Below are 26,977 nucleotides of genomic sequence, written 5' to 3'. Positions count from 1 at the left end.
GCACATTGTTTTGTGAAATGTTTGTGTACTGTGTGATGCGTGCACATTGTTTTGTGAAATGTTTGTGTACTGTGTAACGCGTGCACATTGTTTAGTGAAATGTTTGTGTACTGTGTAATGCGTGCACATTGTTTTGTGAAATGTTTGTGTACTGTGTGACGCGTGCACATTGTTTTGTGAAATGTTTGTGTACTGTGTAACGCGTGCACATTGTTTTGCGCTCCCCCAGGCTGGAGCAGCTGGGCTTCAATGCTTTGCTGCAGCTGATGATCGGGGTTCCTCTGGAGATGGTGCACGGGATCATGCGCATCAGTCTGCTCTACATGGCCGGGGTGGTGGCGGGTGAGTCCTGCCCCTGGGCCGCCTCAGGAGCCTCGCGTGTGGTGCTGCTGCTGGTCCAGTGGCCAAGGGGTCCTGTTTGGGGAGTAGGGGGTGACATGACAAATGGCCGCCATCTTGGATTTTCAGGTGGCTACCGGGCTTTTCTGAAAAAGTAGGTCCTAGGCATTATTTATGCCAAATTTGGTGCTTGTATCACAAGGTGAAAGATTCTTCTGGAATATTGACTTAATCTGCAGCACTAACAGGGGTTATGGTTGGTGGTGGCAGCCATTCATGAATGAATGAGAGTGCACATAAATACACATTGAGTTGCAGTATGTTATTCAATTATTTTTTATTAAACCTTTATTTGAGTGGGAAGGCACATTGAGCTTAAAACCTCTTTTACAAGTTAGACCTAGCCAAGACAGGGCCAACGCAATATAAAACAGCATACAAAAACAGCAACAATAGTACATAGCCAACATGTTAAGATACATAAACTAAAACAGTCAAATATATAGTCGGAATGAACAGACACCTAGGTCGCTTTACAGGTGGTGCAGAGGCATAAACCTTGTAAAACAGAGGCAAGTGTTGGCTGCCATGTTACAGTACATATGAAAGGGACACATAAGTGAATGCAGTGTCTTGGGGAATCAGGGTCTGGCTGACTTTCAAACACAACCCTCTGGATGCCGAATCTGTTGGGAAGTGTTGGTCTTAGCCTACTCAATGAAGGAAAAATACTTTGGATACATGTTTAAATTTATTTGGATAAAATATTTCTGGAAGTTTCTGATGACTTTACTGCTTTGCAAGTATAATGGAATTTGGGCTATGAGGCTGCACTACCCAGAACAGTTGATATCAATTAATGAAAATGTTAAATATTTTAAAATTTGTTGAATTCATTACAGCAGTGAATTCATGAGAGTGAAGAGCTTACATCCCTTGACAGAAAAAGTACAGGAAAGAAGTACGTGTATGACATAAAAATTGGTATTTATGTTTATATTTGTGAACATATGCTATAAAAGAAATCTGTTCATATTTACAGCCTCTGGAAATGTTTCCTGCTTTGGACTTGCTTGAAGTCTATTTTATTTGCTTTAGTCCACAAACTCCCAAATGGCCCTATGACGGCCATTGTAAAACAGGTCATCAGAAACATCTATAAATATCTAAAATAGCCTTCATTGGCACAGCCATTGGCACAAACAGAAACACACAGTAAAGCTGAAATAATAAATTCCAAGAAAGTGAACTTTAACTTTTTTAACAGAGAAGTCAGCCAACAGCTTTCTGTATCAGCTTGCCCCGCGTTTAGAGATTTTATATTCCTTTTGGTTTTCATTGACCTGCATTTGATTTTATCTGTTGGCTTGTCCTCAAGTCAAGCTATCATTCGATGAGATTACAGGGAACAAGGTTCAATTTCTTCTTGTGTCTAACTTCCCTCTACTTCTGATGTGAGATCTTGCCAATAATTACATTTCCCTTCAAGAATAATGTCCAATTTTCAGGCAATTATTTGATGTTAATCTTACAAGCAAAAGGCAAACAAATAATTTTCTATAGGCTTTTTTTCAGTCATTATTTTTTTAATCCACCAACCAAACATGCTTACACACAGCATGGGACTAATTTAACATTATATTGTAGTAATTATTTATTTCTTTAAAATATACTCAGTAACACTGTGCAAAACATAAATACAGGTTCCCTGAGAGAGATGGAACAACCGACGTAGAGAGATGAACTTAAGAATATATAGCACATTTTTAAAACTTTCAATTTCCCCAGCTTGTCCTGTTCTGGCTTCATGATTTTGGTTCTGGTCTCTCTTGGTTCTGATTAATTGGACATATTTTTGGAAGGTAATTATCTAAATAAGAGCTCTTTGTATCAATCATCCTCCCTGCCATTAATACGGAGCCATTCAAAAAGTGATTCACTCACCACGACAAAGCACAAACCAACCTTCTGTGGGCTTATACTGCATCCTTTAAACTGACATTCCCAGGAAGTCAAACGTCACTGGCACTAGATGTGGAACTTTGTTTATTATTGCTGTTATTTGACAGTTTTTAGAAGCTGTATAACCTTGTGATGCCTTTAAACCCATCTTTAAAGAGGACTAGTTAAACAGGTGACATTACATCAGCACATCCTACAAGAGTTTTACTGGGCATGAACTACTGTTCTGTCAGAGCCAAGGCTAAAGGCGTTAGCGGAGCTATTCGCGTGAGAATGGGAAAGAGAGATGGATGAGAGACAGAGGTCTGTATTCATAAAGGATCTCAGTACAGGAGTGCTGATCTACATCTATACATGGTCTACTGTATATCTTGAGCTTAAAGGCAAAACTGATCCTTGATCTGAGCTTCTTCTCTGAGGTGTTTTATGAATGTGGGCCAGCATGATCTCTTCCCTGGTTAAAATTCCAGCTAACAGCCTAAGATAGAATCTAGCAGGAGCCAGCTTCTGCTCCAGCTGAATACCAATCAATCTGGAATTTGGCGATGGTCTGTTGACTGTATTAAGCTGGCCCTCCACATGGACGCGGTCTTGCCAGCACTATTGCTCTCTCAACCGTCCTGTTGCCAGCTCAACCATCACCAAACCAGCTTGAAACCAGCTGGACCAGCTTAAAACCGGGCTGGAACCGAACTAGAATTTCCGTCAAGTCTCAGCTCTTCGCTTAGTCCTGTGTGGAGGATTGTTGCACTCCTCAGGGGAATATCTGAGCTCCCACACGAGTGTGCCATACTCCTGTGCATTTCTAAACCAATGTGCTGGCTATGGGCCTTCTTCACGGTCTAGTAGCAGGATATTCATCTTCCTCTACCTCACTTGCACATAGTTGGTGGCAGGGACTCAAATCTTGCCTCGGGCATTGATTTCTCTACCATATTAATGTGCTGCAGGTAAGATTTGAGTGCATCGCCCTTTCCTGATGTCAATTTGTGGCTTGTTAGAGGAGGGAGAGCTGCAGGGATATATTGGCCGGATGGTGGCCAGAGTCCTGCATATTTCAACAATTTGAAATGTGATTCCTTTTCACATGTTTTTCAAAATTCTAAGTCAGTGTTCTCGAACTCTGTTGCTTTCAATTACCAGTAGTGATGCTTACATCAGCATGAGAATCTTCAGGTAAGAACATTACATATTTGTCATCTTACACCTTAAAGGGCTTAGAGCAGGGGTGCCCAATCATGGAGGGCAGAGAGTATCACTAGACCAGCCGATTTCACTAGTTAACACACCTTCAACCAGAGAGAAGGGAATTAATTAGTGAAATCAGCTGGTGTAGTGATAGGTTGGAATGAAAACCTTCATACGCTCTGCCCTCCATGGCATGATTGGGCACCTCTGGTTTAGAGAGATTTCACAGTAGTCAGCTGAATGAGCTTCTGGGAAGCCAGAAATGTTCACGATTCGTGATCATGAGCTTTGCCAGCAATTGATGCCAGGAAAGACACACCTACCTTGGAGTTTCCCCACTCCACCTGTCCGGAAATAGGCATGGGATATTCAATCCTTTGGAACACTAAGGGAACTCTTCTTTATGGAGTCAGGTATGGGTGGACCTGCCTTGGGCCCTCTCTGGTCTGCTGTTGTTATAAATTCGATTGGGGAATAGAGAGTAAGACAACACAGAATTATCAACCAGGAACACACCAAAAGGGTGCTTTTAATAGAAGGTATATACACTCAGTACTCTGCACTATTAATGTTTACACATACCAATGCCCTGTGCTGTTAATAATTACAGACCAATGCCCTGTGCAATTAATACATAAACAACCAATATCCTGCCCTATGAATATACTGTAAATACAGCATATTTAGTACCCTATACTATCTATAGATACATGTTTGTTATTAATACACACCCAATGCCTGATGCTATTAATAAACAAACTAATTTCATGGCTGGTTATTACGCACATACCCAAAGCCCTCTTCTATTACAGTGTTCACACCAACTATTAATTTATACCAGATAGTGTAAATGCTCTGTGCTATTACTACTGAACTGTTAAAGTAAACATAGCCAATGTTGAGTCAGGAGTACCAGATGTGTTTCATTGTCTCCCAGTGTCAGAGAGGAGCTTCATAATGAATTGCCGTAGCACTTGTATATGGTGTAATGTTTTTGTATTCAGGTGAAAAGCCGGTCTTTTTGGAACACGCAATGCTTGCAAGAGTGAGATTGTATGCGAACAGAAAGGTTTATAGCCCCCGAATCAATACATTATTCAATGAGACGTGGCTTTCCCTTCATTGTGAAAGAATCTTTTCTTAACAACTGTACAATCGCTCAGCCTGCACGTATTACTGTTGTGGGATCGTGCCGGGAGCGCACACATTATGACAAACTGCTATGGAAATAGTCTCTAAGAGCATTGAGGGATGGTTGCCTTTTCAGATTTTGAACAGCAGCACTAAATTTAGAACCACAGAATTTAAATAGTTGGGGGATGTTTTCTGTCTTCTGAAGTCTTTCAGCTAGACTCAAAGTATTGTTGTTGTTTTTGGTAGCAATTATCTGCTTTTACCTTGCAAGCCGAGAAACGTATCATCCGAAAAGCACAAAATGAAATCACTTTTAATGGTATACCGTAAGGCCTAGGTGTTTGGTACTGTAGGAGGTCCACAATCACACTCTGAAACATCTCCACCACCCCCCACAGGTTGCACTCTTTATAAAACCTTTCTTTAAATATCACCCTTTAAACCCTTTAGCTTTTGATGGGGGTCTCCAGGATGCCTTTGAACCTGGGTGGGGGTCCTTGGTTTAACTGTGTCAAACCCCCAGGATCTGGAGACCTCTATCAGTAAGGTTGGGAAGACTGTAATATCATCCTGTGGCCCAAACCTGAACATAATCATAATGAAGTCATGGATCCAGGACTCTCATAGAGCTATTCTGGGACTTCCAGTGTTTTTTGTTTTTTTTGTTTTCGCGTTTTAAGAGGGGTGGCACGGATGGTGCAGTGGGTAACAGTGCCGCCTCACAGCAAGGAGGTCCTGGGTTTGAATCCCGGTGGGCCGGGGCCTCTGTGTGGAGTTTGCATGTTCTCCCTGTGTTCGCGTGGGTTTCCTCCCACAATCCAAAGACATGCAGGTTAGGCTGATTGGAGAGTCTAAATTGCCCGTGGGTATGAGTGTGTGAGTGAATGGTGTGTGTGCCCTGTGATGGACTGGCAACCTGTCGGGTGTATTCCTGTTGTTCAGGGTAAGATAATGGATGTCCCATCCGTTTTAAGAGGTTCCAGAACATTCTGCTTGAGTTGTGAAGTCGAGTAAATTTAAGAGGTTCTAACGGCAAATTCACCTGCACTAATCAGAGCACCTTGTTGACCCAAAAAAGTGAGCTCGCATGAATACACATGCATACACCCATCCACCCACAAACAACAAACTGCCAACTGCACCTGTCGAATGCACTAAGAGCAAATCAAGAAGGAAATAGAATTTTATCTTGAGAGAGTTATTTAAATTCCATATCGTGGATGTGTTCTTGCAGTCTCTACTGTGTGATGGTGGGATTGAGTCTCTGGAGACCTGAGATCAGGAAACACAAGTCACCGTCATATGAGGGTTATTTTTATATTTGCCTTTTTCCCCCTGGGCTTTTACATTTATACAAACTGCATTTTTACCGATTGAACAGTATTTTTAATGTTATATTTTTAGTTGTTCTGAAATATCCCTACCTATATTTGCAGGGCGTAAAGCTGAGGTATAGCACAGCATATTTCAGGCTTGCAGTCATTAATCTTACTGCTGTCCTCCCCTATGCTGAAGGGTCACATCCAGACACTCTCTTACCACATGCGGTACCTTACCTCTTTGCCTCCGACTTATGCTATATTATGAATAAATCATTACATTACATTTGATTTGGCTGACGCTTTTATCCAAAGCGACTAGCAGTTGATTAGACAAAGCAGGAGACAATCCCCCCTGGAGCAATGTGGGGTTAGGGGCCTTGCTCAAGGCTGTGCGGATCGTATCGTGGCTACACCAGGGATCGAACCACCGACCTTGCAATAGTGTACCTTAACCACTACGCTACAGGCTGCCCCACTCCATCGATTAATTTTGTTCTCTACCTGCATTGACTGTGATTGGTGCTAGCTCAGATACATGTTATTTAAGTTGTCAAACTTAAGATTTAAAGATTTAAGTTCTTTGAATACCATGACCAAACTAGTGTACAGATTTGCTCTGTAGGGGTTTGGTGTTGAACAGGAGGTTCTCTTCTCTCCAGAGGGTCATTTCAAGGCCTGCGAGCCGGGCTGGTTCTAGGCACAGGCGACAAACACTGACGCCTACAGCTCCATCTGTTTGGGGCAGTGGGGGTGCCAAACCAAGGGAAAAAACAGAAAATCCATCCATGACAGTCAACAGCCGGCCGCCCACCCACCCCAGCACGCAATCGCGTTCAAGGAATTGGAAAAGATTAAGCCAGCGCCCAGGAGAAAAGTAATTGTGCTCATTGCGATTATCAATTTTCTCCCCGGTTATACACTGATAATGCTGAAAAGCATGTAATTGCATTGAATGTAGAAGCAGGTAGTGTGCAATGTGTTTGTATTCAGGATGCCTGCCGGGGGAGGCTGTTTAAGTGAGTCTGCTGTAGACCGGGGATGTCGGGCTAACTAACTTATTTTTTAACACCGCTTCGGTGTGTGGCAGATTAGCGCCGTTATTTGTACTTTCTTTCTAATTGCATTCTGCCCTTGTTTACCGTTTCACTGTGAATATCCCTCCGGTCCACCCTCATGTATAACTAAAGACTGTTAAAACTTCTTTTTTTGGGGGGGAGGAGGGGGTTCTCTTCTCCTTTTCCCCTGCACATCGCCCCCACGCTTTCCTGTCCATCCTCCTGCCAGAGCCTTCACGGGCCTGCGGAGCGGCCCTTTATCTCACAGCTGGGGTAAAGAGTCGCGGCGGCTACAGGAAATCAATAACGCTGTGGTGTGGAGAGTTACCGGTCCTGCAAGGGAGATGCAGCGCTGGCTGCCTCGGGAGGGGAATTCTCAGTGAATTATTGTAAGAGACTCGAGTATTGAATTCTGTGGAATAAGGAGAGACTGAAAACAAGAGGGGGGTTGTCAGTTGTGCTCGATATGTTATACGGACATTATCCATTCTCAGCGCTCTTATAAAAAAGGAAGAAGCAACAAATGTAGGCTAGCGGCGCGTGGATGTTTTATCAGCGAATAACATGGAATATGCATTTCCGTGCAAATTAGGCATCTGTGCGTTAATCTCGTGGTGTTAATGTTTGTACTTTGTTTCAGACTTAGCAGTATCTGCTAGGTCACTGATAGTGAGTGAAAATTTGGCTAAAAGGGCTCCAAATGGATTTAATCTTCTAACCAGTGACATGCGTCAGGATTGGCGCTGTGTACACCACCCCGCCATGGCCGCCATGGATGAGACCCTAAACTGGGGGGGGGGGAAGCCTAGTCTGACTGTGCCTGGATAGCACAGAGCTCTAGTGTAACTGTGCCTGGATTGCACAGAGCTCTAGTCTAACTGTGCCTGTAGCACTGAGCTCTAGTGTAACTGTGCCTGGATTTCACAGAGCTCTAGTGTAACTGTGCCTGGATTTCACAGAGCTCTAGTGTAACTGTGCCTGGATTTCACAGAGCTCTAGTGTAACTGTGCCTGGATTTCACAGAGCTCTAGTGTAACTGTGCCTGTAGCACAGAGCTCTAGTGTAACTGTGCCTGTAGCACAGAGCTCTAGTGTAACTGTGCCTGCGGCACAGAGCTCTAGTCTAACTGTGCCTGTAGCACAGAGCTCTAGTCTAACTGTGCCTGGATAGCACAGAGCTCTAGTCTAACTGTGCCTGGATAGCACAGAGCTCTAGTGTAACTGTGCCTGTAGCACAGAGCTCTAGTCTAACTGTGCCTGGATAGCACAGAGCTCTAGTCTAACTGTGCCTGGATAGCACAGAGCTCAAGTGTATCTCTGCCTGGATTCAGTTCTCGTCTGACTGTGGCTGTATGTACAGTGAGTGAATCTTCTCACTGCAGTTCAGACTACACTACCTCTTCAGGAATCTGCACAACAGGACATCCTGTGCAAATGGGTTTTCAATGACTTGCAAGTCGGCTCATGCTTACGTGTGTTCGGCAGCATGAGTGTGCGAGTAGATATATCTGATGCAGCTGTTTCATGCCAAACTGCGTATGTGTCTATGCATGCATGGCTGTGCATTTGTGTGCGAGTGCTTTCTAAAATTGCTGTGGTTGCATCTGAGAAAAAGTCGGAAGAAATCACAAACAGGGAATCAGCAGTTCTCTCTTTATCACTCACACACACACACAGATAAGCACACACTTTTCCCCAGATTAGCTGTCTGTTTCTTTCTCCCTCCCTGCAATTATATCTGATCTCACCACTATTTAAATTCTGCACACCAGCAGAGAACCAACAACAATCTTTTCCTAGGCCGGCCACCATCAATGGAGTAGATATGAACTCAGGACTCCCAGGCAAACATCAGAACCAGTGAAAATATAATTATTCATTATTAATGGAATTTCAGTTTAATAAGCTGGTGTGGTATCTGTACTGTGGTCTGTCCTGGAATCTATACTGGGGTCTGTATTGGTGTCTGTACTAGGGTCTATACTGGGGTCTGTTTTGGTGTCTGTACTAGGATCTATTAAGGGGACAGTACTGGTGTCTGTATTGGTGTCTGTACTGGGATCTATTTTGCTTTCTCTGTGGTGGCTGGTGGTTGTACCGAAAGCATCTTATTGATTTTTTTCAACTGACTGCATTGCACCCAGGAAACATAAATATTATCACATTTCCTCTCAGTCGGGAAGCAGAGCATTATTTTATATAGACAGCTCCTGCCAGAAGCAAGGTTGGGCCTGAGATTTAGGTGTTCCTGCAAGCAGATCACCTCTGTGCTGTTCTGTGGCCACCAGACCTGGGTCAAATATGTTACCGTTTTGGATTCAAATACTTTTCTGCACTTGACTGATCTTGCCCGTTGCAACTGTGCCAGCAAAGAGGATCAGAAAACAGAGTTTGCAGTTACTGAGCTCCAGACTAGCTCAGGAAAAGGTAGAAAATAATTACGTATTTGACCCAGGTCTGGTGGCCACCACCTTGATTGAAGATAATTAATGCTTCATAATCACCACCAGATCCCACAGCCACCTGTGATGGATAGAGCTGTGCATAAAAATGATTATCATATGGTAGTAATTAATTGTATGGAAACACATGAGCCGCAGCAGGTGTGTGGTGTGTTGAGTATCAGCAGCGCCCCCTGCTGGAGGTGACCGCAGTAAGTGCCGGTTGCTCCCTCTCGCCTTCGCTCCTGAAACGGGGACTTCTCATTATCATCCCGCCATCTGTCCGCTCTCTCCTGCCTCGCCTCCCTCCGGAACACACCGGTCACACAGCGTCTGCCAGGGCGATGGAAGCAGGCGATGCGGGACTCACAGTGCAACAGTCTGCGGAACGTGTTGCTGCTAATTCCAGTTCAGTTAAGCAAGGAAGTTCAACTCTTTATCGCTTTGATTCAATTACGGTGTTTAGCGTTAATGCACAGCCAATCGTGTGAAGTCAATTACTTTAGATTAGATTTATATTGGAGTCTTCTCCCCCCGCCCCCCCCCCCCCCTTCCGAAACGGAAAATTGGTATACCTGGCCGTGGGCAGTATACAGTCGTGCCTACTGTGTTTCTGCTGTGTTTCTCTCATGGTCCATGACAACAGGTTTACGGAAAACTAGGGGACAGATATTTAGCAAAATGACCAAAGCCTTCCCTTTTCTCTGCTCATTGTCATGTGCTGTTATGGAGTTTTCTGGCACTTACATTTAGCTTCAGATGTGTTTAAATTATTGTGCTTAAAGGAACAAAAATTAATACAATTCAATTGAACCAAATTGCGGGCATTTGCTTTTCTGAGCAGTTTACTCGTAAGTGTACACAGTTTATGTTTTGTTAAACACCAAACTTCAAGCAAGCAAAACTACACAATGTTTTGCATTTAGAGTTTTCACAGAATAGTCTGAGATTATTTCATTGAAAATAAATCTTCTTCATTCTCTCCTGCGGTGCTGCAGGGGGGTGTTAAATATTAACTAGTTGACATTGTGCCCTCTCAATACTATTAGTTGCAAGAAGCCTCCTTTTTGAAACACCTCAGCATCAGCATCTACCCCATTAATTCAATTAAAATATAACCAAGCTGCAAGACATCTTTCTCATTCCCCGGGTCACCGAAAGGTCTGAATTCCTCCTCCTGCCAATGGGTGGAAAAAGATATATGAGGTACTGATTGCGCCAGGCTATCACAGGAAAATAAATTGTACTGGGGGAAAAAAATCAAAGGGAGTTCATTGCTGCTCTAAATCTCCACAGATACTGTATGTGGCACGGAGATGGAACTGCAGGGTAATTTCTCCTTAAAGTCGCACCCAGATGCAGTCAGGTTTCTTCAGTGGTAGGCCGGGTGAGAGATTGTGTGCAGGCAGGCCACTGCTGAAATGACACTGCTGTATTACTGTGCCTTTGCTGCAGGCAGTACGGCAGATGGACTGTGACCTTTGCCCTTTACCATGAGGTCATTTTTTTTGTGGGGGTGGGGTGGGGGATCTGAACCCTAAAGGCCTATGATATGAAGATGGCCATGAAGGTCATAGTTGTCCTCAGGTCCTTTTCCATGGTGGTCGTAGTAGTCCTCCACGCAGCCTAAAATGGCTGCCGAGGGTGAGGTCACACCCACTGCTTTCTTTAACCCAATCAGGGCCCCTTTTCAGTGCCCCTTACTGTCACCCTGCCAAAGTCTTCCCTAAGGGGAAGGCAGGGGAGCGCATCCTAGTAAACACTGGCTCAACAACAGGAAAATAAGATGTGCTCTTCAAAAAATGGAGACAACTCTGCAGCTATAAGAGAGGCCTGTGAATACAACTGGGCATTAGTATTATGCAAAAGGGAAAAAAATCTGAAATAAATATGTACAAAAAAACAATCTGTATCCCTGCTCTCAGCCGTCACGCATTGCCCAGTTTAATCTGTGGGGACAAACTACTGGAACGCTGTTTTAAAAACAGTCAGATAAAGCATATTTTCCCTGAAACAAGCCAGCCCAAGAGACTGCTGACAAAAGCACATAACTGTGCAAGAAAAGCAGTTTTTCTGGATCATTCCATGAAATTACATTACCCTGTACGTTTCATGGACAGACCTTGGACAGTTCTATAGTCCAATCGGTCTAAACCAGGGGTGCACAACTCCGGTCCTCGAGGCCGGATCTGCGTACTGGCTTTTGTTCCAACCAATTGCCATGTTTTGAACTGACAGCTCTATAAATTACACTGGTTCAAGCCTGTACACAGTAAAACCATTAGGAGTCACTTGCAGTCTGCAGCTGTAGCCGGTACTCATACACATGTCAGATAAGACGATTGAGTCAGTGAAATAATTAAGGCCAGAAGTTGGCACAAAATCCCGAAATGGATCGGCCCTTGGTGTGCCCCCCTGCTCTAAACCATTCGCAGCTTATGATGACAGAAGGTGCGTGAGACAGACTGGAAATACTGGAGCCACAGCTTATGATGACAGAAGGTGCGTGAGACAGACTGGAAATACTGGAGCCACAATAAAAGATTCTGAGAATTTCAGTTTCAAGTGAAAGAAGATTAAATTATTTGATGTTTGAGAATTTAATTATGCTTCCCAGGACAATAGCAAATTACCATGCAATCATCAATTACCAGTTTCCAAACCATTTTTGTGTTGTGGAAAAAACATTGTATTTGTCATTAATTCTATATTCTTCAAATATTATCCAAATATAGTATGCACTTTATCATATATTCAAAGTATATGCATCCATATGTATTATAAGTAATACATATGCCTTCTCCATATGTATTATGACTAATATGTTATATTTTCTGTACATTTTCAGTGTAATTTTACATGGTCTAGAATCAGCAATCAGCCAGTCTGTTACTGTATGTTGTTCTGGGAGAGGCTTGGCACAAGTGGGTGTGTTGAGTGCACGCTTGGATCCCAAGCTATGGTGAGTTCCATAATATGTTTTGGACAAAGATTCTTTTCTTGTTTTGGCTCTGTACTCCACAATTTTAGGTTAAGAGTGCATTCTCAGCGTTTATTTAAGGGTATTTTTATACTGGTGCCCTGAAATGGGGGTGCTATATATAAAAAGTACTGTCATTTCTACATCGTGACACTAAAATATATAAAAAATACCATTTAGCTTTAACCATGTGAATTGTTTTATCACAAATCTGAAATTTAGAAGTACAGTGCCAAGCATTATGGAGCTTACGGTATGTCTAGCCAAGGCTTAATTGGGAATCAAACTGATATTGTCAAGTACATCTGTCTGCGTGGGCAGTTTATTTTGCGTCTGTCTGGTGAAATAATGTGTGTTTGTGAGAGCAGAGCAACATTGTCTTCATCATTCTCTACATATTGGTACAGCAGGTTGTAGTTAACATGCTTAATTTGCCTTCACTTGACTTAAAGGTCCACAGCTTCACTTAGCACTATGCTTCATGCTAGCCCGCGGAAATGCGCATCCTATTCTCAATTATTAGATATATTCTGAATGCGATTACCCATATCTTACAGTAAGTCGAATGTTAAGAGTCCAATTTATTTCGGAGGTATATCAGCTACTTCTATAAAAAGAGTGTGAATAATTATGTAGATAATGTCTGAAGGCAGGAGGACTGTTAAGGGTTGGACTGTTAAAGGCCATCTCAAAAAAATGTATGCAAAGGTTAATGAAAACTTCCTGAAAAATAATGCTGCGCTTTGAGGGTTTTTTCCAATCAACATCTTGCATTCAGCTGATGAAAGATTTTTCTTATTAATCAAAATAAGTAAATGATTGTATAACTCATACCTGACATGGTGCAGTACTATGCATTGACCAATCCAATGCAAATAAATTAGTTCAGACATTTAACTGTACAGCAATTATACTAGGATCCACAATGGTGATGAAAACAAAACTGAATCTACACCTGATGTATTTGGTGGGATTACTATGTAGACTGTTTTTCTTTGTTCTTGATAATAATAAAGTGGAAGGCAGACAGGGTGGCTCATTTCACAAAATAGATTCTATAGATTCCATAACAGTTATAGTGTGTGATTCTATGTCCTTTCTCAATTGAATAAATAATGAATGCAAAGAGATCAATATGGTACCCCCATGACAAGCTCAGTAGGAAATTTGCACCAAAGGGGATAACTGGCAGCTCTGGCAATGTCATGTAAAATAGAGTTCATGTAATGTTTTATACATCACCTCATTAACTGCAGCCCCACTACCTTTTTCAATAAAGGATCTACTGCTAATTACGGCCATTCCTCACAGACACTGTGCTCGATAAATTGATGTGGCAATATATTTTATGGTCCATGTATTGGCATGGTGATTGCTGTATCAATGTGCCTATAATTTTTAAAACTAATTTCTACAAACCATCTGTACTGTATTTGCGTGTACCCATAAACTGTTGTTTTCACTTCACTTCAAGTGATGTTCAGTGGCATTTAAAAAAGGGTTTAAAATAAACAACCTCAATAAAGTTTTAATTTTTTTTCTAATTCACATTCCCAAATTTCTTGTGCATTTTATTGGCCCTCTGTATTTGGATATGTGTTGCATTGTGACCCCTGTATCGGGATATGTGCTGCATTGTGCCCCCTGTATCAGGATATGCATTTTATCACCAGTCCCCTGAGAATGCCCAGTCCTAAAATGTATTCCGGGTTTATCAGAGTGCCCAGTGTCTGCATCAGCTCCACACACTGAGCCCCTCAGTCTAGCCTCAGAAACCAGCCCCACCCCACATATGAAAAACCACATACAAGCACACAAGGCAGCCATCATAATAAAACACTGGTAGTGGCCTTTTATAGAATGACACTCATTCAGCCATGACAGAGAACATTTGTTCCTACATTTGTTGACATGATGAGTGCTTAATGTAGTTTCTCACCAGTTGCTGCTGAAATGGCTTCTTTGGGCCACAGATTGGCAGAAGGAACCCCAGGAAAACCCCGGGGAGACGCTGAGAACACCAGCTGCTAACTCGCCCGCCTTTTCCCCTCAAACCCAGGTTTCAGCCTGGCGGAGAGAAAATGGAGCGTACTGAGGCCTCTTTTATCAAAACTCGCAGTCTCAGTCTACCTGTGACTGGCGTGTCCTTCTTCTCTGATGCTGTCATCATCAGTGCGATTTTCTTTCTGCGAGCCAACGTAAACATTCGTTCTTCTCATCTCAGCCCGACAGTCCCCCCCCTCTCCTTTTCCACTGTTCTTTCCACCACAAGCCCAGCAGTTCCCGGGTCAGTGTTGTCATGGAAACGGTTTGGCGGAGCGAGGGTTTAGCGGTTTTCATTAAGCAAATATACAGCGAAGAACAGATACAGGCCTTCAACTGATGCCGTCTGCTCGAGGCACCGCGCGGCACATTAAATAAAGCCACGTTTCACCCGAATCTCTCTCTCTCCCCTATACATTATTTAACAAGCAGAAATGCAATCCCCCATATATTACCTTTGAAAATGAGGCTCTCAGAAGGAGCGCTTATAAAGACATATAAAACGGGGCCTTTTTTTTTCATCCCCGGAGAGACTGCCAGGATTAAATTGCTGAATAAATTCTCGCCTCCTCTGCCAAACGATTATCCGCATTTTCGGCGCTCAGCGGAGCACCCCGAGACATGACCAGGATGAGCCCGTGAACCGAGAGAGCGTCTAGCGCTCGCGCTGTCCTAGACCAGGCCGAGACCAGCCTTTTCCCCATAAACACCAGCGCTGAAATAGAGACTTTGGACTCCAGTCGCTTATTTTTACTTCTTTGTCAACTCTAGGAACCGATGGATGGAGGAGTCGAGAAAATTTAAATGAGGCAAATAGAATGTCCATTACATTACATTACATTATTGCCATTTGGCAGATGCTCTTATCCTGAGCAACAGTGCAAAGTGCATACCCATTATCAGCAACAAGTGCACTGAAAGCAAGTCCAATTTCAAGTGCTAACTGTACAACAAAGATAAGGACTAGGGCCTATTTGAATTATCTGACAATAGATTATATCTAAAACTGTTTTTATACACCACAACACAATAGAATGATATACACTTACGTAGGAACAATAAGTTTACATAGCCAAACGGAACTAGCAAAAATACCATCCTAGCAAACAAGTTATGACACTGTTGAGAACTGAAAAACAACAATCAATCAAATGTTGGTTTGAAGCCACATCAGTTACAGATGTGGCAGATGGGCAGAAGTGGATCGATAATTCATATTTCACGCATTGCAAAAAAATTATTCAGCAAAGGATGCGCCTGTGTTTGCTCAAGAATCCTAGCTCCTTCAAGGAACATTTAAGGGGTTGGAACATTTAAAAGATGGCGGTCCCTGATTTATTTTTGTCAGTCAAGGAACAAGGAGAAAAGGAAAGATAAAATAAGCTATTGGAATGAGCCTGTTCGCTCCTATATATTGTCCACTCTGTCTGCTTTAACCCCAGTTTGAGAATATCTTATATTAAGGCATTTAAAAACCTACAGGATCATTTCACCCTACCTCATTCAACCCTAATTCGGCACACCTGATCCTACAAATAGCAGCTCAACAGGATCTCTAGAATGAGGTGTGCTTTGTTAGGGTTGAAGTGAAAACCTAGAGGACTGTAGTAGATCAAATCTAAAGCTTTTCTAAATGCTTCCAAATTCATTTTTATCACACTTTGTAATAAAACTGTGGACCATGTCTTTATTTATTTATTGTAGCTTGTTACTCTATTGTGCTTGAGATCAGGGTGCAAAACAATCATGTTGCTTTTGCTGGATGATTGGGAATATAAATTCATTGAAGAGTGTAAAGTGTGCCACTTTAATGTGTTTGTGGCCGCTGGAGGAAGACTCACAGATGACATGTTTCCCAGCAGGCAACATGACTTGTTAAGAAAGTACTCTAGTTTCCTGGGACATATGACTGATCCATACTTCATGCAGAGGGGTGTGTACACTCAAGCTCTCTAGTTCTTCAAAGCCAAATGGCCATGTAAATATATTTTAAGGGCAGGACTGTGATTAAGAATGCCACTCATCTCATTTAATCACTCATCCCATTAAAAATCATTCTGGCAGAGTCAGAGGACTTTGGAGTCAGAGAACATATGCACTGAAGAGAGAAGTCTCCAAAACCCTCTTGAATAAAACTGGCTCAGTTTGAAGGAATGTTGAAGGAATCTACATGTTGAATCATGATACCAACCATAATGTGGTTTAGGCTACATAATGAGATTAGCTGGCCAGTGTTAGCACCCTCCCATCTTAGACTATGGAATCTCACCTTCCAGTCCTAGAAAATGTCCCCCTTCTTGCTCACACAGACATAATTGCTGGACACAGAGGTAAGCAAGCCAGTTTTAACAGTGTCTTACTTGCCGATAGTCCAAGAGCGATGAAGAAACATGCTTTCTGAGTACAGACTAACAACAAAAAACTAAGACAAAACAAACCCAACAAATGAAGGCTTTTTCATATCCACTACAGTCCAGCTCCTGAGCATTTCAGTTTGGTTCTTGTAGTTAATGTCATCTCTCCCACAGACTCATTCTCTCTCAGCAGGCAGGTTCCTAGTCCCACAACATTAGCATACCTTTAAGCCCTGGGCTGGTTTGCCAACACAACGAGTAGGCTCCAGGCCTGCCACACAGTCTTTGGCCGTGTCTGAAACAGCTTACTTGCCTATTATTGTATACAAATTATGTGCAACTTGTATACTCAAAAGTAGGCAAGTAAGCAGTTTCTGAAACAGAAACGAACACATCAACAGTGTTGTTTAATGACTGCGATTTCCTTGCGCTATGGAAATGAGAAGCGCCTTTAGTCTGTGCCAATTTAATTCCACAACCGAAGGGTCTTGAAAAGCAAACACCTTTAAATATTAGAAAAAACCCTGTGAACATAACACCCAACACTGAAATCTGAATGGAGAGTGACGTGAGATTTTTTTTCTATTGCTTCACAGTTGTCATGAGGCTGCTTGACAGATGTCTGAGAAACCTGCTGTGTTTTATTAATGTCATATTTATACGATCAATAAAAGCTTAAAAATCAAATATTCCCAGAATGAGATGATCTCAATCACTGTCTGGTTTTATGGGGATAAGAAAGCTTGTATCCTCTTGTCAGGCAAACACGTTCTGTGTGGAATATTATGATTTATTAGGGCTTAGTAAATTATATGCTCTGGTGTCTGTTTGTTATGCACAAAATATTACCTGAGCAGACAGCAGCTTTCATCTGCCAGAAAATCTACTTATGCTGTTGAATATCTATTCATGCTGTTGTGGCATTCAGATATAAATGGATTTGAATCTCTAGCCTCCAGGTTATACCCCACCAGGAAACAGAATGTTTTGGTAATAGGTCAACTTTAGTACAGCCACCACTCTTCACTGTCTCTGAGAGTGCTGTAGCTGTCAGCTCTACTTCCCTTGAGGCACCAGCGTAACTACGGAAACAATGACGAGGTGCAGCAGTCACACTGAAGGTGTCAGTGCCAGCTAAGTTAAACGAATGACATTGTAGGTGAGAGGGTTTTTTTTTTTGCACTACGCTCAGGTGCTAGTCCTAATCTCTCACCGAGGAAGAGCTCCTCATGTTTAGTCAGGTTGCATACCAGATACCCACATTACCGCTGCTGCAATGTACCCTGTAATTTCTGTTATACATACTCGTATACTGGCACTAATTTCACCCAGTGAAATAGATGTTCATAGTGGGTACAGTGTGCTTAATGACCTCATCTCTCTCTTTCTCCAGGGTCACTGACAGTGTCCATCACAGACATGAGGGCTCCAGTGGTCGGAGGGTCCGGGGGTGTCTACGCCCTGTGCTCAGCACATCTGGCAAACGTTGTCATGGTAACCGGCACAGTCACGGCCTCCATTGTTATCCATCCGTATTAACGAGGAGGAAACGTCAGGGGAGAGTTCTCACAGCGTCTCACAGTGAGAAGCACACTCGGGTCAAATACGTCATTGTTCTGGATTCAAATACTTTTCTGTGCTGGATTGATCTTGCCTGGTGGAACTGAGCCAGTCTAGAGGACCAGAAGGCAGGGTTTGAACTTTTTGAGTATTTGATTGATTCCAATACACCAATCGGTAAAGCTTGGAAAAGTATGTGAATCCATTACATTACATTGACAGCATTTGGACGCTCTTATCCAGAGCGACGTACAGTTGATTAGACTAAGCAGGAGACAATCCTCTCCTGGAGCAATGCAGGGTTAAGGGCCTTGCTCAAGGGCCCAACGGCTGTGCGGATCTTATTGTGGCTACACCGGGGATCGAACAACTGATCTTGCGTGTCCCAGTCATGTACTTTAACCACTACACTACAGGCCGCCCCAATCCACAAAACAATGACGTATTTGATCCAGTTCTGGTGCGAGGCTGCTCCTCTATTCTAGGCTAATGCTCTCATCTGTCCAAGTCAACCAGTCTGAATGGACATCCTCATTTCGGCGTTAAAATATGATGATATCCACGCAGCCCTGAACACACGCTGCTGCTCATATGAAGTGTAAGCTCAGAGTGTGAAGGGAACAGCATAATTTGCAGCTGTCCCTAAGCATGAATTGAATGTAATGTTGTGACATATGGTTGGTTGAGTTCAGATGCTTTGCTTAATCATTGTAACATATGCTTATGTGTAATGCAATACTTCAGCATAATTTCCAAATTAATCAGTGTAGAGGCTACTATTAGTTTTAGCTTAAAAACAACATGTGACAAATGGTTTTCTGTGTATGTTTTGAGTTTTGAGAATGTCTTGAGAGAAGTTCAAGGTTTTTAAAAGGGACATTTGGCCTCATGCAAGAACATTCTTATCATTAATTTCTCTTACTTTGAGTGTGCCACATCAGATTCAACAAATGCACCTTCAGACAACTATCCAAATTGAAGATGTCTGTTATAATACAGTATATAAGGTACTGTAGATGGCTTCCGTTGGATTGGCTAATGGGATTAGCAAAAACAAGCGATGTCTACCACGTAGTCTGTACCTGATTGGGTAGACTACGGGTCATTGGTTTTTAGGTAAACATAATAATATGGCGGACCGTTGATAAAGGCAATTTTAGGCAATCTTATTCCTCCTAAAGTCCGCTAAAATACTTTTCAGGAAACATTTGAAGTGAGAAATAAGCGAAGCAGTTGCTGAATCTTGATTCATATATAACTGGGTGTTGTAGATCCTCTAAAATACACTGATGCTGACATGCAATGGAAGCCTCTCCATAGGAAATGAACGGACAGGTTGGGTCAACTCGTAAATGTTGTTCCTACCAAAGAAAAAATTCTGAATAAGAGAAAATTGGAGAATGCGCTAAGTTCTCTTAAATGACTCCAACAAGTGATTTAAGAACAAATCTGTTCATATGAGTGGTTCTTAAATGAGGCCCAATGTTCTTAAACAGGACAAATTTGTTTATAAAGTTAGCATGTGTATGTGTGTGTGAGTCTGAAGGCCTGTGTGCAGGAGGTTGTGTGTACGGAGAAGGTGTTCAGCATTTCTTAATTGGCTGGCCCTCACCCCCCACCTCGCATCTTCATCGACACTCCTCCTGAAATACCTCTGGAGCAAAACACAGAGACGGCATTTTTCTTTAGGCATATGCTGGGGTCCTCTTGGTTTATAGGGAATCATGGGAAGGAAATGTCCTATGGATTTAGTGTAGATGCACATATGAAGACAAGGCACACACATACTACTCCTGTCACACTGTTTGTTATGTGAAGTGGGAAATTGTGAGATTTTGTGTTCTCCCTGGGTGAAGTGCCTGCTTCTGCTTTTTGCTTCTGGGGGGGGGGGGGGGGATGAATAAAATTTGTTTTAGGGCTCCCAGAGGCTCAAGGGTAGCCCTGGGTGTAAATAGCCCACAGGAATAGCAAGAACTGCATCAGCGCTGCCTTTTTATACTGAAAACATATGCATCATTAATGAGGACATTCTGTGTTGCCGCAGAACTGGGCTGGGATGCGATGTCCATACAAGCTGCTTCGAATGATCCTGGCTCTGGTTTGCAGTAAGTAACCCAGTACCAATTTATCCCAAGTTACTGTGGTTATAATGTACTTAATCCCAGATCTTCAGCTATTTCATTTCACATGAAACTTTATGAGTTTAGCTGCAGGAGACATATTTTTCAAATGTTAAGTACAAGTACTTTGATGGTAGCACTCAGAACTGGACTTCAATTAATTACAAAATTCAAAGCAGAACAGAGTGCAATGTGGTAAGCTTGAACCCAAATGTATGCATTTTTTCAGAAGTTGTTTGTTCATTTCTCGGTATGAAGTGCTTCTGTGAAACTGTACTGGCTCTCTGGTGGCACAATGGGGCACTTTGATTAATGTGGAGAGGGCCCCCAGTGGTGTGCCTGAGCTCAGCAGTGTACCTCAGGGTGCCTGTGTTCTGTACTGAGTGTACCTATGTTCTGTGTGGAGTGTTACTGTGTTCTGTGCGGAGTGTTACTGTGTTCTGTGCGGAGCGTTACTGTGTTCTGTACTGAGGGTACCTATGTTCTGTGCAGAGCGTTACTGTGTTCTGTATTGAGCTAGCTGTGTTCTGTACTGAGTGTACCTGTGTTCTGTATTGAGGGTACCTATGTTCTGTGCAGAGCGTTACTGTGTTCTGTATTGAGTGTACCTGTGTTCTGTGCGGAGCGTTACTGTGTTCTGTATTGAGCTAGCTGCGTTCTGTACTGAGTGTACCTGTGTTCTGTATTGAGCTAGCTGTGTTCTGTACTGAGTGTACCTGTGTTCTGTATTGAGCTAACTGTATTCTGTATGGAGCTGTGTTCTGCGTGGAGTGTTACTGTGTTCTGTACTGAGTGTACCTGTGTTCTGTGCGGAGTGTTACTATGTTCTGTGCGGAGCGTTACTGTGTTCTGTACTGAGTGTACCTATGTTCTGTGCAGAGCGTTACTGTGTTCTGTATTGAGCTAGCTGTGTTCTGTACTGAGTGTACCTGTGTTCTGTATTGAGCTAGCTGTGTTCTGTACTGAGTATACCTGTGTTCTGTATTGAGCTAGCTGTATTCTGTATGGAGCTGTGTTCTGTGTGGAGTGTTACTGTGTTCTGTACTGGGCTAGCTCTGAGCATATTGAGCTTGACTGTGTTCTGTATTGAGCTAGCTCTGAGCATATTGAGCATGACTGTGTTCTGTATTGAGCTAGCTCTTAGCATATTGAGCATGACTGTGTTCTGTATTGAGCTAGCTCTTAGCATATTGAGCATGACTGTGTTCTGTATTGAGCTACCTGTGCACTGTGCTGAGTGTACATGTGTTCTGTATTGAGCTAGCTGTATTCTGTATGGAGCTGTGTTCTGTGTGGAGTGTTACTGTGTTCTGTACTGGGCTAGCTCTGAGCATATTGAGCATGACTGTGTTCTGTATTGAGCTAGCTGTGCACTGTGCTGAACGCAGCGTGTTCTGTCTCCCACAGTGAGCTCTGAGGTGGGTCGGGCTGTGTGGCTGCGGTTCTCTCCACCCCTGCCCTCCTCCGGGCCCCAGCCCAGCTTCATGGCTCACCTGTCGGGGGCAGTGGTGGGCATCAGCATGGGTCTGCTGATCCTGCGCAACTATGAGGAGAACCTGCAAGGACAATGCTCCTGGTGGGTCATCATCTTCGCCTTCATCACCTTCCTCCTCTTCGCCATCTTCTGGAACATCTTCGCCTACGAGCTGCTGGGCGTGCAGATCCCACCCGCTCCCTGAGAAAGGGCCAGTCCTTTTCCTTTACCCATAATTCAGTTTAACCCATTTCACTCTGGAAAACAGTCGTGTCACCTCACGGGTCTAACCTTCAGGATACAACCTTTCTGCGTCTACAAAGCGGTTCAACTCTCATGTGTTCTCATACTCCAAACGATGGGACATGGCCCCAAATCTCCCAACACGTGACACTCCAATATCCAAAATGCGATGGGTTTCGAAGGGCAAGAAAAATCTGCATTTCGATAGCCACGGATCAGAGGAATAGATATGTCTGCAGAAATTATATTAAGCATGTGAACAGGAAAATTACAAATATAAAAATACAGTGTAGATTAATGTGTGGTGCAGCTGTAATGGTGAAAGATCCACTACATGGTGTCCTCTCCAGTATCCCACAATGCATTAGCAGACTATGAACTGCTGAGGGCTGCACATTCCACTCTGACATTGCTCCTGTTAAAAAAAGACAAAAAAAGAGTTAACCTCTCTGGATTGCGGGGAACCCTCTGTCATCTGGTTCCTAGAGATGCAGACTCCTGTAACAGAATGTACTTAAAATGGTGCATATTTTTATATTGTGTCTATTCATATGTGGGCAGATGTAACGTGTCCATGATTTATCCACGATTATTTATTTGTTGTTTCGTGGAAGGGAAAATGCTTGAAATTGTAAAATATGAATTCATTTCGGAGACTGAATCCCGTTGTTATTCATTTTGTGTTTGATCTTCTGAAAATGTGAAATGAAATGAAATCCCTTGTACAGTATATAGAAAGAAAAAAAAAGAGACAAAAAGCTTGCATGGCCAACTGACTGTCCTTTTGATCTTTGTTAAAACATTTTCTATTCGGGAATGAATAATAAAATCAACGGGGTCAGATCTCAGAACTCTGGAGTACTCAAGAGACAAATAGAAAAAAACTGGCATAAAAAAAGCGAGAATAGCTTAATGAGGAAATTAAGTGCCAAAGTCTGAACTAAGTCTGAAGACAAACTCAATTCTGGGCTGTCTCGTTCGTTAAAGAAGGGCTCTGATTGTTTTAGTTCCTTCATTAGCCACTTCTCCTCGGCTGAATATTCATGCCTGTGAGGAAGACAGTATTAATGATGGTCACCATCCAGGGATTCCATAGGCTTTAGTCAGGAGTGAAGGAATCTCGGAAATCTCAGAAGCTAAAGCTTGATATCAGGAATTTCACAAACACCGAATAACTGCCACCTGCGTCTGATAACTTGCTCTATTCTTAGCATAAGTAATCAAAAGGGTGCTCCTGTGAACTAAGTACATTAAGCAAGTGCTGGGTTATCAAAATGCATTGATTGATGAAGAGGTGTTCAGTTCTAAGGTGATTGTATTGCCCAAGGGAGGACAGTGTCTAAAGAAATAATTGTTTGTGGCACAGTGGTAAACGATTCTCTATGATAGCACACATATCTAATATCCTGTCTGTGGTATGCAGAACCAATGTAAACCTGCCAATGCCAGCTGGCTTTACTTCAGCCACTCTGTCATAAAAATAAGACAAATAAAGAGAGAACACGTACAAGACTCAATGGCTCTGCACAGTGGCAATGCTCCCGGGGCAAAGGTATAAAAGACACCTGGAATGTTTGGCTTTTAGCCTCAGTAGCTGGCATGTCATGCGGTGAGTTTTGTTAACGCCGGAACAAAGCATGTCTCGTAAAGCTTGAGTGTGAAGTGTGGGGTGAGTTTCTGGGGCCAGCACAACACTGGAGCATGAACTGGCAAATCACTGCTCCTAAAAAGAATGACCTAAAAGAATGGCCGTTGAGTAGAATCCAGCAACGCATAGAATAGAATAACATGTGTTCATTACATTTTAATGCTTTAACTGATTACTTAAATCGACAATTACATTTACATTTACATTTTAGTCATTTGGCAGACGCTTTTAATCCAAAGCGACTTACAAGTGCATTTGACACATAGCTGCTCAGAGAGAAGGCAATGGAGGTATAGGGCAATTATTTGATAATATATTTTTGCAATATACTTGCATATGTCTCTTGTACACGTATGTGACTCCTTATTGGGCAAGGTGCGGTCAGTAAAGGTATTAGCATGTTAGCATGGAATGTGAGAGCTGAGCCACCCACAGGACATTGTTTGACCCCCAAGTTTGTCGGTAAACGGAAGTGCTGTCTCAGTCCTGTCCCCTGGTCTGGAGGACCACAGACTGGGCTTTTAGTCTAGTGGTGCTGAGAGTGAAGCCCAGGTTTCTTGTTTGAAGACGGAAACCTGCAAACAGATGAAGCCCCAATCTATGCGTGTGCACACAAACCCATTTTGCCCACTGTTGGTAACAGGCCACTATTTACAAAGTGGATTACAGCAGGAAGGGCTCAGCTAGAACGCACATGAGGGATTAGTAGCGTTTACAACACAGTCTTTTAACACAGTTTTCTCTCAATTTTCAGTTGAGAGATCCTAATCGCGTGCTACAAACACACAATGCAAAAAGATTTTTGCGAGTGGGAATCATTAATGTACGCTAACAGAAATCACATGCAGCCTATTCAAAAATCACAATAATGAACCCTCCTAACTGGCTTAAATTCTACTGCAGTCTTTGGGAAGAAAAGTCATTTTCTTGGTTGCTGTTATTCTTTCCATGAAGCCTTGTGTCTTCTCTAAAAAGTATCGCTCATTTATTCTCAAGCCCTTGTGCCATCTTGCTCACATCTAATAAAAAACAGTGCTGTGGATAGTTTGATTCCCTGCTGAATGGAGACATCATATCTGAACTCCTTCCCAGATGCATCCTGATTAAGCCTACAGTAGCTCAGCAGATAAAAGGTGTCTCATTCGGCTGTCAGGCTGTAATAATGTTTACATCTTCAGGCCAATGGTAAGCTACTGACATACTTCAGGATGAATTTATTATATTTAAATGGCCTTAAAGTAACCATATCGCTATCAGATATGGGAAATGACTTAAGGCAACTGTCAGTTGTACTGCTGTGTGAGTAAATGAAAATGTACAGATTATCTTGGAGCATAATGGAGGGGGGCCTGCAGGTTGTTTTGGTACTTTTTTCATGTATGTGCATTCCAACTGTGGCACAAAGAACAAAGAAAAGGGGGGTTTCAAATTCACGTGAATTTGGTTTCCACATTTATTACAATATCATTCCTTGAATATCTTATTTTTTCTTAAGTTCTTAAGAAACTGAAACAAATATGTAATGTATATATGTAAATATAAATAATTTATAAGTACAGTCATGATTTCATGTCGTAATGTAGTCCAAACATTAAATGTCCCATTTGAACTGTTTTATATTGTATAAAACTTTCTTTTCTTTTGTACCGTTCATTATATTCATTTCGGAATCATGTGAATAAAAAAAAGCTGGCAAATGTCTTATTGGGGCGTAAAGATGAAATGTTTTTGCTCGTAGTCTCAATCATGGCGAGCTACTGTTTTTTGGAAACAGTTCATTAAGTTTAATTGTTCTGTATTGAGGTTTTCATACAAAGGGCATTGCTGCCTTTTAGAATGCAGGGGTTAGCACTTAGTCGAGAGGGGCGCACTGTGCTTCAAGCTCATTTGGTCTAGCGCATTAAAGTCTGACTGTAAACAGCTAACATATACACTGATGTGAATGTTTGTTACTTAAAGGAAAATGATCTCATTTAAAGACAAGTGTATCATCTATACAGAATATGCATTTCAAATTCGTCCTGGAGAAGGAAGGTAACAACAGTTAAGAGTTAGGGGAGGCAAGTTTATTCCAACCTAACAACACAGGGTCGACCAAAAACACACAGCAGACTGTCCCAACGACGCTTCACCATTTGCCATTTTACATCGCAACAAAAGGGAAGGAAAATATCAGCCCGCAGCCGTCAAACAGCATGAGGTAAACGACTCCCTAGGAAAACCCCTGAAACACAATGTGGAGAATTAGGTCACTTTCAGTAAGGAATACAAACTTTGGCAAAACTGTGTGGCATGGTCTATAGAGCAGCCAGGTCTCAGCCCACGCACAAGCCCCCCAGTGCGCCCAGGGGTTAGACTCCCTGCTGTGGCACTTCCTGTGCCGAGATCTCTCCCCGTAACACTCTGCTTTCTGAGTAAAGGGGAAAAATATGCAAAATTCTGGCCCTATTGATAAAGAAAACTGTTCTGTCTTCGTAAGTCACGTGATACTATTTCAGTGTAAATGTTTACACGGATATACACTCAGTGAGCACTTTATTAGGTATTTATTAGACTTATTTTTTAGACTTATTGGTCTACTGCTGCTGAAACCTATCCACTTAGAGGTTTGACACATTGTGTGTTCAGAGATGCTCTTCTGCATACCACTGTTGTAATGCGTGGTTATTTGCGTTACTGTAGTCTGGACCTTCTCCTCTGAAACAGCTGAACCTCTTAACCACGTCTGCAAGCTTTTATGCATTTAGTTGCTGCCACATGATTGGCTGATTAAATGTATATATAATATATTACATATTTGTTAATTTGCATTAACAAGCTGGTGTACAGGTCTACCTAATAAAGTGGTGACTGGGTGTACGTCCCTCTGTGCTGTAACAGTACTAATGCCAGATAAACAGGGTTGTGAGTGAGTTTTTGGGGGGCATATGCTGAACACAGGGGGAGCTGTTGTGCGGGGGGGGGGGGGGGGGGGGGGCTGGGGGGAGATTGGGGACGATAGAGATGAGATTCTGATCACAAAGAGCACCTGTCCTTTCCAAAAAAAATAAAAGTTAGCATTTATTGCTTCAGGGCAGGGGAGCAGGCTTCAGCATATGTTAGTGTCCATCTGTGC

General features: G+C 42.6%; 1 protein-coding gene across 1 annotated transcript in view; it reads left to right on the top strand.

Annotated features, from left to right (window-relative positions):
* The window catches only part of LOC133114827 (rhomboid-related protein 1-like), a 40,981-nt gene extending 15,415 nt beyond the window's left edge, over window positions 1-25,566 (top strand). Inside the window, exons 4-7 of the mRNA XM_061224497.1 lie at window positions 230-342; window positions 18,211-18,311; window positions 20,422-20,482; window positions 21,905-25,566. Coding sequence (XP_061080481.1) covers window positions 230-342; window positions 18,211-18,311; window positions 20,422-20,482; window positions 21,905-22,176 — 547 coding nt within the window. The 3' untranslated portion in view covers window positions 22,177-25,566. The remainder of the gene's footprint in view (window positions 1-229; window positions 343-18,210; window positions 18,312-20,421; window positions 20,483-21,904) is intronic.
* The last annotated feature ends 1,411 nt before the right edge of the window (window positions 25,567-26,977 follow it).

This window comes from Conger conger, chromosome 16 (assembly GCF_963514075.1).
Source record: "Conger conger chromosome 16, fConCon1.1, whole genome shotgun sequence".
Lineage (NCBI taxonomy): Eukaryota > Metazoa > Chordata > Actinopteri > Anguilliformes > Congridae > Conger > Conger conger.
This window is presented reverse-complemented; position numbering and strand designations above follow the sequence as displayed.